Source organism: Neofelis nebulosa, chromosome 11 (genome assembly GCF_028018385.1).
Source record: "Neofelis nebulosa isolate mNeoNeb1 chromosome 11, mNeoNeb1.pri, whole genome shotgun sequence".
In the NCBI taxonomy this organism is placed as follows: Eukaryota; Metazoa; Chordata; class Mammalia; order Carnivora; family Felidae; genus Neofelis; species Neofelis nebulosa.
Genome location: NC_080792.1, coordinates 11,597,096 through 11,610,355, shown reverse-complemented (window position 1 = coordinate 11,610,355; position 13,260 = coordinate 11,597,096). Strand labels below are relative to the sequence as shown.

General features: G+C 36.8%; 1 protein-coding gene across 5 annotated transcripts in view; it reads left to right on the top strand.

Annotated features, from left to right (window-relative positions):
* CDH7 (cadherin 7) overlaps positions 1-13,260 on the top strand; it is a 129,164-nt gene that overhangs the window by 62,323 nt on the left and 53,581 nt on the right. For all 5 annotated transcript variants that reach the window (XM_058691855.1, XM_058691856.1, XM_058691854.1 and 2 more), the window contains 2 exons: positions 5,937-6,104; positions 8,753-8,940. In XM_058691855.1, the coding sequence (XP_058547838.1) occupies positions 5,937-6,104; positions 8,753-8,940 (356 nt within the window). The remainder of the gene's footprint in view (positions 1-5,936; positions 6,105-8,752; positions 8,941-13,260) is intronic.

The window sequence follows — 13,260 nt, the reverse complement described above, 5'->3', positions numbered from 1 at the left end:
CCACCATGAAATCCAGAATTTCTCCATGTTGTAACTGTTTTGTCTTCATCATGAAGAAAATTATTTTTCAAACAGCCAAGCTTATGATTAGGAATATTGGAGAGTACCTGTGACCTTCGATGCTGATTTGAATGCTACTCATACTGTGTTCCATATTTGTAAATGGTAATAGTCATTTTCAAATCACTATGGAGGATCCATAGTGTAAGTGTCTTCTGAGAACGACAGGGGTAAGGTGCAGGAACAGAAAAATAAAATTCGATCCTAGCTCACCATTAGGATTTTTACAGAGACCGCGTTGCGTCTTTCATACCAATATGGTGGTAGAGTGTTGAAGCCACCTGGACAGTCTAACAGAGAAGAAACAGTTCCGATTAAGCAAGTATTGATGGAGAAGTAAACAAAAGTATTCGATTGGTGATATGAACCCTGTGACTATGGAATATGTGCTTGGGGTGGATTTAACGATAGATCTGAGAAGCCTGAATTCACACACCCACCCATTCCCTTATATATCTACTCTTTACAGCCTACAAAGACATTGACAAGTTTCTGACAATTTGCTCACAAATTATACACTTCTGCATTATATAACCTGTCCAAAAATAGCAGGCACTAATCCCTAGGGTTCAATATTTTGCGGGAACTCTTGATTGGCTGGTGATTTTAGGTTTGTGGTAAGATAACAGGTTTTTTTTTCTGAAGTCCAGTGGGAGTAAGGTCTCTGATTAAGTGGACAGTAGTCTGTGTCGTGGGATCACATGATTAGTACTTCAAATTAATTTTAATTTCAGAATCTCAAGGATCGTGTAGAGTAGGAGATGAATTTAGTTTAATTTTGTTTAGACTTTTTCATACTGTAATTATGGTAATCATTGGGACTTCTCCTTCTAGAGTCATTAGTGCAGAGAGATTCTGGGAATTTTTATCCTCTGCTAATTTCTCGTATGGATAGTGTATTATTTGCACAAATGTATTTTTTTGACAGAAATGGAAAGTTTTCAATCCTTAAGGGCATGGAGATCTGTAAATGAAGTTTGACTTAGTCTTCATATTCTGTGTCAGTCTGATTTGTGTCTATGTGAGAAATAATGTGATTTTTCTAAACCTTTAAATGGAAGAGTTTTTGAGAAGAAAGTAAAATGTTTGATAGGAAAAACACTGAAAATATGCTAACTCCAGTATTTGTGAAAATAAGGCACAGAGCATCACTATTAGGTACATTTCCGTAAGTTTAACTTCGGTTTTCTCTTTTCTAATATTGACAATACCCACTACCGTTTATTAACCACACATCATGAACCTAGCATGGCTAAAACCTCCAATCACATATTTCACCTGTCGCACTACTCACAACCCATGTGACCAGAGGGTAACTGTATTTTCTACCTTCATTTCTCCATCCATAAGACAAGAACGCAAGTAGCTGCAAAAGCCAATGTTAACAATTTGCTCTAACAAGCGAAAGGAATGGCGCTAAGAGGAGGATAAGGCAGCATCAGAAGGACTGTAGAGATGCCATCCCCCGTCTCCATGATGGCGACAAACTTCTAAGAAGCTTGTGGTCATTCTAAGGTGTTCATCTACTCTGTCACCTGCAAGCAAATAGATCCCGTGTTTCTGCCTACTTGATATGGGGCACGACTGGCTACATAATTTGCAGTTCAAAATGGAAATGCAGGCGCCGTCTTCTAAAATTAATAGGATTTCAAGATGTTACCAGCAGAGCAAGAAACCAAGCATGGGACCTGTGTGCCTGCAAAGGGCACGTGGCCAACGAGGCTGGCCCTGAAAAGTGGATTGAATGGGCAACGCCACTTGTCATTTACGAGTTTCTTCTTAAACGTGAGAGGTGTGACTGCGCATGCCTACTGGTTAAGTCGTAATTTTACGCAGGTAATTTAGTCATAATGAAGCCTGCCTCCCAAGTATGGCCTTCGACTGCGTTCCATTCTGTGGTGTGGCTCAAGGTGTGGAGGGCCCTCACTCCCGTCAGGGCTTGCTGAGGACATCCTCTCACAGGTTGGAAGAGTCCATTCCTCAGTGACTCTTCATTTGAAGTTTACTGCTTCAGAAGCTTCCATGTTTACTATCATTGGCTCTTCTCTGGCTTTTTTGGTTCTGTTTCACATGCTTCGCTTATCGATAGACCAACCTAATATAAACAAGGCCTAGAGGCACAATTTAGGAAATAGTGTAAACTAATAGGAAGAGATTCAGCAGGTACATCTAATGTGTCCCAGATCCGCACCGCATGAAGCCCCGCAGCCCCGGGTCACCTGGGTCATGTGGTTGCCGAATCAACTGAGACCAGCCCAAGGCCTGAGTGTGCAGACGCCCGTGGCCTCAATGATTGTTTGGTTCTCTAAACTGGGGTCGATTTCAGAACGGGCTCTTATCTGTTACATTTAAGACATATATAAATTCTTTAGAAGATTTCATGGTAAAAGAATATGCTTTAAAAAAACCAAAAATCATCAGTGGCTGGTAGGCAGAGAATCATCTGAAAATTTATTCCCAGACTCAAAAGCCAGAGAGATGTTCAGCAGTAATGAGGATAAATTTATGTTTCCTATGCCCAGTACTTTTTGTGACCATGGATTATAAACAAATGAAAAGTTCTGGGTGATTGGGTCAGACGATACATCTATAGAAAACTGATTATTTCAGGAAGCTTAACATCTGAGCTCATCTCTCTTTTGAAGAGCTACAGGATATATTCTCATCATAAGGGGGTTAAAATGACTGATTATTGAAATTAAATAATATCGTCTTCCATGAAAATCTCACGGAGCTATAGGGATCTGGTTAGAAAAGACTAGCCTTTACGACCTCAGAGTTACAGAGTGAACAATTTGCCATATGTGTGTGTCCCTAATATATAGCAAAGTGCAAATCAAATCCAACGTATGAGAATTCTTTTCCAAATATAGACAATTTTACTTAAAAGTAAAAAGCCAGCAAAAGTCATCGAACTGGAAATATATTTTGAATGTCCGGATTTAAATTCATTTCTCTCCCAATTATCCCAGTCTTTTCAAAAATATGCTTAATATTTGAGGTATTTGGAAATTACCTTTACTACCTGGATTACTCTGCAAACGTTGTGATGATTTCTGCTTTAGAGAAGTGCTATTTATAGGATTACATGTAAAGAAACAATTAGAGGTGTGAAAAATCAGTGAGTAACTTTGAATACCAGACTTTCTTAATAGTGCTATATTTCCTTACAAACATAATGCCACCAAGCAAAACCATGAAAGGATACAGTGTTCTCCTTGTTGAGTAGTTAAGATATTAAGGGCTCTCTCCACAACATAATAAAGGTTCGAGGGTGAAAGTTCACTTATACCTATTGATATTAGAAGGAAAAATAAGAGATGGATAGAAATTAAAAAAAAAGAATGGGAAATGATTCTAAACATAACTCATTAATATTTTGTCATCTAATGACACACACTTAATACTCCAGTATTCAAGATGGCCAATCCTCAATTTATCTAGAAGAAAAAAAAAAAGGTTAGAAATAAATAAGGGATGATTAACATGAGAAACATAAGAAAGGAAAACAAAATGAAGAGGTTTAAGTCCCAGAACGCTTAGACAAAGATTATTTATGCTTATTATTACTGAGATCAGTGCTCACTGTTTTATGAATTGGGGTTCACAGAAGTATTGAAGAACAAATATATAATATTCATAGAACTGTGATGACACCAAGAAAAATATGTATTAGACACTTACCAACTGAACCAAATGACTGTTTCCTTCGATTTTCATGTCTCTTGGATATGTCATATATTAAACACAAGCAGTATGTAGAGAGCCAAAGACTTCAGTGAAGGAGTTACTTAAAGAGACCTTGTATTGGTGTGTTTGTAGCGAAGGGGCCCCATAAGAGAAAGTGGTTAACGTTTAAAAACAAAACAAAACTGCCCAACTCAGAGAAGTGTAATCTAAGCACTTAAAATATGGATGTGCTGTTGATGTGTGTATGTGTGTGGGGGGTGTGTATTTGCTATCTAGTGCTCAGACTAAACAAAAGTATGGTTACTTAAGATAGTTTGAGTGCTGTTTAACTTGGAATCTTGGAACTGATAACAAATTGCTTAACTTTTAACTATACTATTGAAAAGCTTTTCTCGTCTGTTTCCCATGCCTAGAACAGTTACCATACTGTAGAATATGGTAAAGTATAGGGCAGGCCTAGTTTAGTGTCACCTAGGCTTATACCTCGTGCTAAAATATAACACAAACTGTATATGAGATGTAACGCGTATTATATATAAAATGTAACGCGGCATTATTACATGTGTACGTTGAATTAGCAGCCTTTAAACTATTTAAATTGGCAGCCCTGAAAAAGTTATAAATTTGGAGAATATAACTTTTTGTGCTAACCATGAGGAAAGAAAGAACCTCCATCCCAATTTAAGGAGCTGTTTTCAGTTATTTATTTCCAAAGAACCATCCTCCATCAAGCAACTTGGTATGAGGAGTGCAGAGTACTAGAGTTTCTCTTTGTCAGGTCTGAATCAGTGAGGATTTAAATTCTGACTTCCCCCTAAAAGGTAGATTCTGTTTAATAAAATACATTAGACATCTTTCAAGCTATGGTCCTACGTGGATTAGTAAGACAGTGTGTGGGAAAAGATGAAACTGCAAGACATCTTAAAGATGACCTCAAATTGTGAGTTTCAAGGTCTATATAGATCATTTTTAAATAGGCTTTTTGTTGATATCACCTTTGTGTACATGTACTAAGTATGTTAGGTGTATAACACACATATAATTTGTATATTTACATATACATGATTAAACTAAATTCCACCCCATAATTAAATATTATTGCCTAACATACCTATGCAATAATTAAATAGTTACTAATATAAAACAACCAGTTCAGTGCAACAATGATTATTCTGTCAAGTTTCTCCATTGAGTATCATGAAACTCTGGAATCAGTTTCTCATACAGCTGAAGCCTTAAGGGTGATCAGTATTCAATGCAACTGATTAGAAGCAAATAACAACAGGGGCGCCTGGGTGGCGCAGTCGGTTAAGCGTCCGACTTCAGCCAGGTCACGATCTCGCGGTCCGTGAGTTCGAGCCCCGCGTCAGGCTCTGGGCTGATGGCTCGGAGCCTGGAGCCTGTTTCCGATTCTGTGTCTCCCTCTCTCTCTGCCCCTCCCCCGTTCATGCTCTGTCTCTCTCTGTCCCAAAAATAAATAAAAAACATTAAAAAAAAAAAAAAAGAAGCAAATAACAACAAAACACATGAATGTTTTCAGTGTTGCTGATTTATATTAACATAGTTGTTCTCATCTTTAGTGCTTTGTCAGATCTTTCAGTATAGCATAAGATCATCCTGCATCATAACCACATCCACAAACATAGCCATAGGTTGAAATGGTGTTTTTGTTAATAAATGTAAATCATTCTCATTTTTTTCTTTGTGGACCATTTCAGTTGTTTTGCTCAAAGAGAGGTGGTAGGAACCATAGCTGAAAGGTTTTTGGTGATTTCATGTCACCTGCGAATGAAGTTGTTGGAGAGCGTGAAAGAGAAGAAAAGGAGAGTTTCGTGACCATGTACCTATATGGGTAACTGCCCATCATTGCAGATGAGGACTTCATGTTATTTATTTATAAGTTGGTATTTCCTGAACCATATTTTCATAAAATCTAAACATCATCTCTCTCTCTCTCTCCAGTATCTAGAAGCCCTGCTTGTCCATGTTATAGCATTCTCTATGTTTTGTAATATTGTATATAATTGTCATACCCCCTGGTCTTTAATATGCGTTAAGATTATTTAAAATAAGCAAAACAACAAAAGGCAACAACTCAAGAGCGACTTGCTACCTCTGTCAGTGTTCTTCGCCAGTATAAATGCAATGATTCATGATGCGTTTTACTGGGATTTGAAATTTTACAGGAGTCATCAAGACCGCCCTTCCAAACATGGATAGAGAGGCTAAAGACCAGTATTTGCTTGTTATTCAGGCAAAGGATATGGTTGGTCAAAATGGAGGACTCTCAGGAACTACGTCAGTCACCGTGACCCTAACTGATGTCAACGATAACCCACCTCGCTTTCCTCGAAGTAAGCTGGTTTGTTAAATGTTCCAAGTCCCCTAATTTTCCTTGCCGGTCTATGCAAATGTCTCTCAAAGGGAATTTTTCCAAATGCTTTTCAAACAAGTAATTATCTTATTACAGGGGCGTGGTTTTAATTCAGAAGTGTGGAAATCCTATCTTTGTATTACTTCTGTCTTCAATATATTATGGGTTTTCTTTGGTTCATGTTTTTAATACCAGACAGTTACTAAGTTTGTTTATAGATTCATCTGTTCATTCTAAGATCTTCTTTGCACACATTCTGTAATTATGAGATTGTTGCCAATTAGTAACATTCAAATACATACATTCTGTACACCAACAGTATTGATTTATTTTTAAAGAGAAACATAGAAGAACATGCAGCATTTTCATTTTTTACTCTACACTTTTTTTTTTTTTTTTTTTACCATTTCATGCACATTAAACATTCCTACAGCAATTCGACCACCTCTTTCTTGTGCAAACGTTCAGTGTTTCAAAAGTCAGTTCAAAGAACCAGAAAACCATATGGCCTCAATTTAGTTTCTATGACCAAAGTGGCTTTTGACTCAGCCAAGGAAAAGGAAAAAAAAAAATCTAGGTAGATATGTCTTGATTATATAAAAGCATTTCATCTCAGTTTCTTTTAGTTTTTTTTTTTTTTCTTTTTTTTTTTTTGTGTGTGTGCAATATTTCTTTACAATGCTCAGGAAAATTAAGGAAATTGTATAGACTACAATATCTCTAAAATGTTTGTTCTATAGCAATGGGAAATTAAGCTCCCTTACAAACAGATCTCAGAAGCCAATAAACTCAAACAAGGAAGCTTTCTCTGTAAACATGAAGTCACTATATTTTCCAGCAAATATTCCATCTGCCAATGTTTCATTTTTATTTTACACATTTTTTATATTTATATTATTGTACAACAGACATTTAAAATTTTTTTAATGTATGCTTGTTTGTTTATTTATTTATTTATTTATTTATTTACTTACTTACTTACTTACTTACTTATTTTTGAGAGAGAGAAAGAGCATGAGGTGGTGAGGGACAGAGAGAGACACACACAGAATCCGAAGCAGGCTCCAGGCTCCAGGCTCTCAGCACAGAGCCCGACGCGGGGCTCAAACCCATGGACCATGAGATCATGACCTGAGCTGAAGTCGGATGCTCAACCGACTGAGCCACCCAGGCACCCCTATACAACAGACATTTTCATGCCTCCACACAAAATCAAGTGAAATTACTCAAAATTCAGCATTCATAAAAAATGAACTTACCCTTAACTGTGCCTTTGATACCTTATAATGGGAGAAGAGAGGAAGGTTGTAGAATAAACAAAACAATCATATAATTATATTGGGCTCACAGTCAAATTAACTGTTCTTCTTTAAGCCTACAGTGATAAGAATTGATACTTGGAATTTGTGTTATTCCAGTTGTCATAATTGGATAAGACACAGTACAGGTTTTCTAGCTTACTCTAGATACTCTCCTGCTCATCAAAGTGAGGGAAGGCAAGGAGGGAAGGCTCAGATTTTCCGGACTGCCTGTAGCTAATATTCTAACCTTGAAATTTCTGGATTTTACTAAGGTCTCTTACAGATGTGTGAAAGAGATCACTTGAAAGTCATCAGCATCTCTTGTCATTATTATTTTTAATCAGTAACTTGTCACAAAATTTAGAAAATTGCCAACAATAGTAATTCTGAACTGAACATGTGGTCCTTTCATATGGATACATTTTCCTTTTTCAGTTCCTCTCGAAGAGAGTCTTTTCATAAGAAAGTGAAAATGCACCGCGTTTAACAACCAGAAGGGAATGGAATAGGTGGAAAAGGCAGGAAAAAATAGAAGATCAGGGAAAACTGTTTCTGAGGAGTTTTCTAGTTTCAAAGGGATGGTTCATGGTCATGGTCATCTGCTTTCCAAACTTTTTTTTTTTTTTTTTGACTTTGAGGATGGTGAAGAGGAATTTTTACAAATGAAAGTTTGAAAAGCTTCTCTGTTTTTGCTTCTCTTTCCTTTTGTTTGAATAATACGGCCTCTGCTCTCGTACCGTTGTGTTCCAAATCACTTCTACATAAACCCACACAGGTAATCCTTCCTGATAAATCTATGAGCTAAAACAAGACCAATATTGTCTTTCATCAACTCCCTGGCCCAGTTTTCTGACACTTTCATAGTAACAGACACTGTGATGTAAATTCTAACAATAATTCATCAGTACTATTTAGGCCTGTATTTGCCCATTGGAAGCCTAAGCTATACAATTTTTGTTTTTAATATTTACAGTAATTATATTTTAATTATGTCGATTCAATGGTTATCTAGTAATCTTCTTCATAATTGTTTTAAATATATGTTATTATTCAAAGAAGCGTATTTCCCACCACTAGAAAAACAGGAATCGAGATTCTTCTCACACCTTTCCTCAGACTGTTTCTGCTGTTATTATAGTGATTATCTAACCATCACCATGAGATTTCTCGAGTCTCTATGAAACTCGTCATTTATCTGATATTGCCTCAGCATCTTTTTTATGAACTATGAACACAAATTAAGCAAAGATGATGCAAAAGAACCAAATAGGTTTTATCGGTTAGCTTTTGTATAAAGCTTGTTCAATTCTTGATTTGAATTTCACAGGGTCTTACCAGTATAATGTCCCAGAATCACTGCCAGTGGCCTCTGTTGTGGCCAGAATCAAAGCAGCTGACGCAGATATAGGAGCTAATGCTGAAATGGAATACAAAATTGTGGATGGTGACGGATTAGGGATTTTCAAGATTTCTGTCGACAAAGATACACAGGAAGGAATCATCACTATACAGAAGGTAATATTTTCTTTATTCTTATTTTCTGGGAGGGTGACACCACAGAGCATACTAAGAACCATGTTTACTTTGATTGAAGAATGTATTAGACAAAATGAATGGCCATATGGAAATATTGTTATGTTATCTTTAGGAAGAAAGCTATGCATTTACTTTTAGGTGTCAGAATCATAGAGAATCGCGAATGGCATTCGTAATCATGCCCTGCAAGTCTGTTCTCTAAGTAAGAGAATAGACTTATCGTAGTTCTGTGACCGTAAGGCCCACTGGCACGTTAACTGCAAACTGTCAGCACAAAGCCTGCCACCAAGTTTGAACTCACAAACCATGAGATCATGACCTGAGCTGAAGTCAGAGGCTTAACCAACTGAGCCACCCAGGCACCCCACAAATGTACTGTTTCAAATGTCCTAATGGAGAGGGGAAGATGTTTCTTCGTTGACTATTCCAGGAATGAAACCCTAAAATCAACCACAAGTCTTTGTTAGCAAACTAGACAAACACTCCATCTCTGTGAAAAAAAGTACAAACTTGGAAATAGCAACCAAAGTGTTGAAGACTTGCTACATTATCAGTTATTCCTTTTTAAAGTTTATGCTAATTGAAGTACTTAAAGAATTCATACAAACAGAGCATGAAAAGTTGTGAAGCCTATCATAATCCCTTAAGTATAAGTGCAGAGGAGATAGAAAATTATAATCCTAACTAAAGACTGTTTGTCATAGTATATTTAAATTAGCTCCCAACACTGATTAGATATGGGAGAAAATGAGCTGTTTACTCCCTTTGCTCTGTATAGACATGATCTTTGACAACTGTTAAATTAAAAAAAAAAAAAAACGGAAAAAGGAATTATTACAGAATATAGTCTTATTGTCTCAACTAAGTACTGAAAATTAAAATGTGAAAATCCCACCCCCTAAATAATGGAATTTCATGCTGGTCTGACAATCCAGGTGTATAACTCTGTAATTAACACTCCTGGATAATTAACACATGTCAATAAAGAAAGTTATATTTTTAGTTGTTACCGGAAAACATATGTTTGATTTCAGGCCAATGGGCAAAACATTTCTGCAATTATTTCCAGTGGACAGCTGCTGTTTTAGCTCAGCTGGTGACAATCTGTGTAAAAAAGTTTTAATAACTAGGACAGGCCAACTGTTGGCAGATGTTTTGTTGTCTAAAATAAAAGAAATGCAGTAAAGTACAGTGCTGCTCAGAGATTTCAAAGATTCAGCTGAAATATTCATCTGAGATCAGTCTGTTCATACTGAAAAATTTTTAATATATATTGAAATTATTTTTGTTGCACACGTGCATTTCATATATTATAAAGAGAGCCTAAATCGTTGAAAAACATATACACAAATGTATATTTGATATGTGTTGCAGTAATAAAATTATGTCCAATTTCTTAATATTTTTTGAAGTTTTAGAGAGTTGTTAATTCTGGTCACAGTCAAATAGGATACTTTTTTTGTTTTCTTTTTTAAATTTAAAGCTCTGAAGTCATTTCTAACTTCTCTTCTTTCTCCTTTTTGAGCCATATTAGCTCTTGGCTGTAGGTTTATTTGTATTTTTCGATTGTCTTTAGCACTGTCCTAAGGTTGGTCATCATTACTCACTCCAAAACTATTTTAAAAGCTCCCGAGCTCACAACCTGTTTCTAGCTTCTCAAATCCACCTTTTGTTTAAATTGCTGTTCAAAATTCAAAACCACTTTATTAGTCCAACTAGATTGAAAACAGTCTCCCTTATACTAAGGAAATAGGAGACAGTGATGCGACAAAGTGATAGGAGGCAGTAAAATAATCATTAAAGAGGTTATATATTTAGAAATTCCAAGGAATTCATTGAAGGATTTTTAGAATTAACAAGAGCTTTCAATATGAGAGCTCCAGTAGTCAGTCAGTTTCAGTGAAATTGGGGTCTGTATTGCATTCCAGGTAAAATGCTTCCAGAAGTGCCTCACAGGGAGTACAGTGAGCAAAAGCCTGTATGAGTCCCATAAATTCAGTATTCTCTCTGTACTAGAGAGTAGTGAAATCATCTGTGAAATCCAGAATGGATTTTTGAAACTGAGTCTCAAGAGCATTCTTACTAAAACCGGGAAATTCTGAAAGAAGACAAAGGAAGCATTCTTCCGTTGTTCTTAGACTATTTTAAAATTTTCATTTAGAAAAACAGTAGAATGCTATGGGGAATCCATAAAAATGACCCTTTTTGTGATAGGTTTTTTTAGTCTCTCCTAACTATAGGAAAACATTTACAACCAGGTGTTGCTGGGATTTGATGTATGTATTTATTCTGATGATTGTGAACACCTCTAAAGATTATTTCACATTTGGACAGCCGAGTCCCATTGTCTCCATTCAGATAGTCATTTCTCTTGGAATTTGGTTATTTTGTACCTGCGAACCATGCTTCATAGTCACCTGAACTTGTTTTCTCTCGACTCTGTAGTATGATAAAACTTCAGTTACTTGTTTTTTCATAAACAATGCACTGTCATGATTATAATGGGATTTATTCCCGTTTGAGAAAATTGTTGTCATATTTTGAGACATTTACATATGTTACACTTTGCACAGAGTGAACTTAAGAGCAGAGAGCGAAGAATAGGAAAACTGTCTTTTTAAAGAAGATACATTAGGGGCGCCTGGGTGGCGCAGTCGGTTAAGCGTCCGACTTCAGCCAGGTCACGATCTCGCGGTCCGTGAGTTCGAGCCCCGCGTCAGGCTCTGGGCTGATGGCTCGGAGCCTGGAGCCTGTTTCCGATTCTGTGTCTCCCTCTCTCTCTGCCCCTCCCCCGTTCATGCTCTGTCTCTCTCTGTCCCAAAAAAATAAATAAAAAACGTTGAAAAAAAAAATTAAAAAAAAAAAACAAAACGAAGATACGTTAGTAAAAGCGAAATATGTACAGAACTGTGGAAGATTACTTTAAGTTATGCTATTATTGCCCCCATGTCTTGTATAAAAAATGTTTATAAATAGGACCAAATAGGCAGAATCCACAAGGCTAAAGGTTTTTGTAGGTATTGCCACAGAATTAGTTTTCCGCAACTTAAATATTCCCTCTATGCATTAGGAATAAACATGATTACATAGTTTAAGTGTTGTTTAAAAATTATGACAAAAATACAGTGTTTCACAGTTAAAGTGCCGTACAGGCTGGTTCTTTGGCCATTTATGAATGATTTAATGATAACCTTGGCGAGCAGTTCTACAGGGCTTCAAAATTCACCAAGTGTCAACATAAATATTCCTCCATGTGAGCGAACACGGTTTTTTTTCCCCACTTAGAAGTTTTTCTGCTTGCAGTCTCATATCCTAATTTACAGGGGGTGTCCTTTAGGCTTTCTACTTTTCCTTTGAGATACGTCAGTCCTGTCTCTAATGTACTTCAGTTTGCAATACGAGACCTCAGCAGGGGTTAACGACGCAGTTTTGCTTTTCTAAACTTCATTACCATAGAGTCACAGTGCAGTAGAAAAGGATGTGTGTTCAAGACGCATTTCCTGTGAAGGGCAAGTACACGTTCCTCTCTGGCCAACAGATGGTGTTTGGTGGGTCACATGGTCACTGTCAAACAGCATATTTAAGCTTCTTCTGGCCGATTCTGTGCTATCTTCGTAATCTCCTTATATTCGTACCTTAAGAAATTCAGAATGACGCCAAAGCCACGAAATAATAAAGCATTACTGTAGAAGGATCCTTAAGGTGGCCCGCACCCATCCACCGCTGGGGAGAAAGAGTTCAAATACGCAGTTTCCTTCGAACCTTCAACTCGGCCGCAAGGATTTCTGAGCTCCCGGGTTTACCATCTTGTTATTGAAACGTGTCCTTTGTGGACTACTTGAAGTGCTGAGGGGCTAATCCCCAGAGTCAAGTTTGTATTTCAGCATTTCATACAAGGCTGTCGATGTATAGTGGAGGAAACTGACAACATTCACAATTCTTCTTTTTTCTTATTATTACATTTTTCTTTCAAAGATCCAATTCAATTAATCCCGCTGTGGAGGCACGTTCCTCAAAATGGAACAAAGATGTTTCCCTTATTTGACCGTGAAAGGCACAGATTTGGAATTAAAGGCTGACTGTCATAAGGTTAATACAGTAACTCTAGTTGACTTCTGACTTTCAGATTATATTTTCCAATTAATTCAACCCATTGTTACTGTATGTATTTAAGTAGATCCTTCTGTCATTTTAATCATTATGCTCATGTGTGCATATGTATAGGCTCTCTGCTTATCAACGTATAAACTTACCTGTGTGTGAATAGCCAAGAGTAGAGATGAATTTAAGGTCTTAAAA